This window comes from Gracilinanus agilis, chromosome 2 (genome assembly GCF_016433145.1).
Source record: "Gracilinanus agilis isolate LMUSP501 chromosome 2, AgileGrace, whole genome shotgun sequence".
In the NCBI taxonomy this organism is placed as follows: Eukaryota; Metazoa; Chordata; class Mammalia; order Didelphimorphia; family Didelphidae; genus Gracilinanus; species Gracilinanus agilis.
Window position 1 is genome coordinate 273689001 of NC_058131.1, and position 987 is coordinate 273689987.

Here is a 987-nt window from a genome sequence, read left to right on the forward strand (position 1 = left end):
TGCATGTTGGGCGAGGGCGGGGGGTGAGGGGAGGATGCGGGTTTGATGGCGAGTTGGGGTGGGGGGGGGGGATGCAGGTTTAGCAGCGAGTGGAAGATGCAGGTTTGGCAGGGTGCGGTAGAGAAAGCAGACCGAGAAGAGGGTAGCTCAAGGAGCACTCCGCAGGACCTAGACCTCTCCCATCAGCTGGGACTTCCAACCTTCCCTTCCCCGTACCATTTCAATCCCCACCCCAAACAGAGCCCCCAAATTGGGGGCTCAGTCAGCCCTCCCTTTCAGTAGTATGAGTCTCCAGAAAAAGAAGAGGAAACTAGCGATGGGTGACATCCTGAACGTAGCCTGGGGCGCAGAGCTGGGAAAAAGTGACTCTTGCGGGTCCCATCCCGGGAAGGGAGGTACTGACATCCCCCCACTTTTCCGCCGCGGCCACCACTACCATCACAACTCTCGTACTAAATCAGATTGCTTCTTCCTCCCCAGGACTATCCATGCTTGTTCCCTTTCTCCCCAGTCCTGGTTGGAGCAGCCGCGTCCCTCCTCCTGAGGGAAAAAAGTTTTCTCTAACGGCGAACAAACTTTGCCGGCTTGCTCATCCAGCCCGATGGTCCCCCACTCCCAGATCCACCCTGTCTCGATCTCCGTTAGAGAAGCCCCACATCCTACCTCGTGCGAGGACCGGCAGCAGCGACAGACAGACGACGGGCACTAGGAGCGGCCGCATGCCTCCCGCAGCGGCCAGCTCTCCCCCAGCGGCGTTTCGCTCGGGCAATCTCAGAAAGGCTCAGAGTGACATAAGGTCTCCGGGCGGGCAGGAAGAGTCCCGGGTAATATCCCTCGGACAGAGAACCAATTTCGCCCTAGCCTTCTCCTTCTCTTCAGGCAGGCGGGCGGGCGCGCATGCACTGCCCGAGTTTACTCGCGCTCTCGCTCCCTGGAAGACTTCTCTGCGCCGCGCCCGGTTAAACCCGGCGTAACCTACAGCTGCCA

At 59.9% G+C, this 987-nt stretch overlaps 1 protein-coding gene across 2 annotated transcripts in view; it reads right to left on the bottom strand.

Annotated features, from left to right (window-relative positions):
• NOTCH1 (notch receptor 1) overlaps nt 1–721 on the bottom strand; it is an 82572-nt gene extending 81851 nt beyond the window's left edge. For both annotated transcript variants that reach the window (XM_044661274.1, XM_044661273.1), the window contains exon 1: nt 664–721. In XM_044661274.1, the coding sequence (XP_044517209.1) occupies nt 664–721 (58 nt within the window). The remainder of the gene's footprint in view (nt 1–663) is intronic.
• Between the last annotated feature and the right edge of the window lie 266 nt (nt 722–987).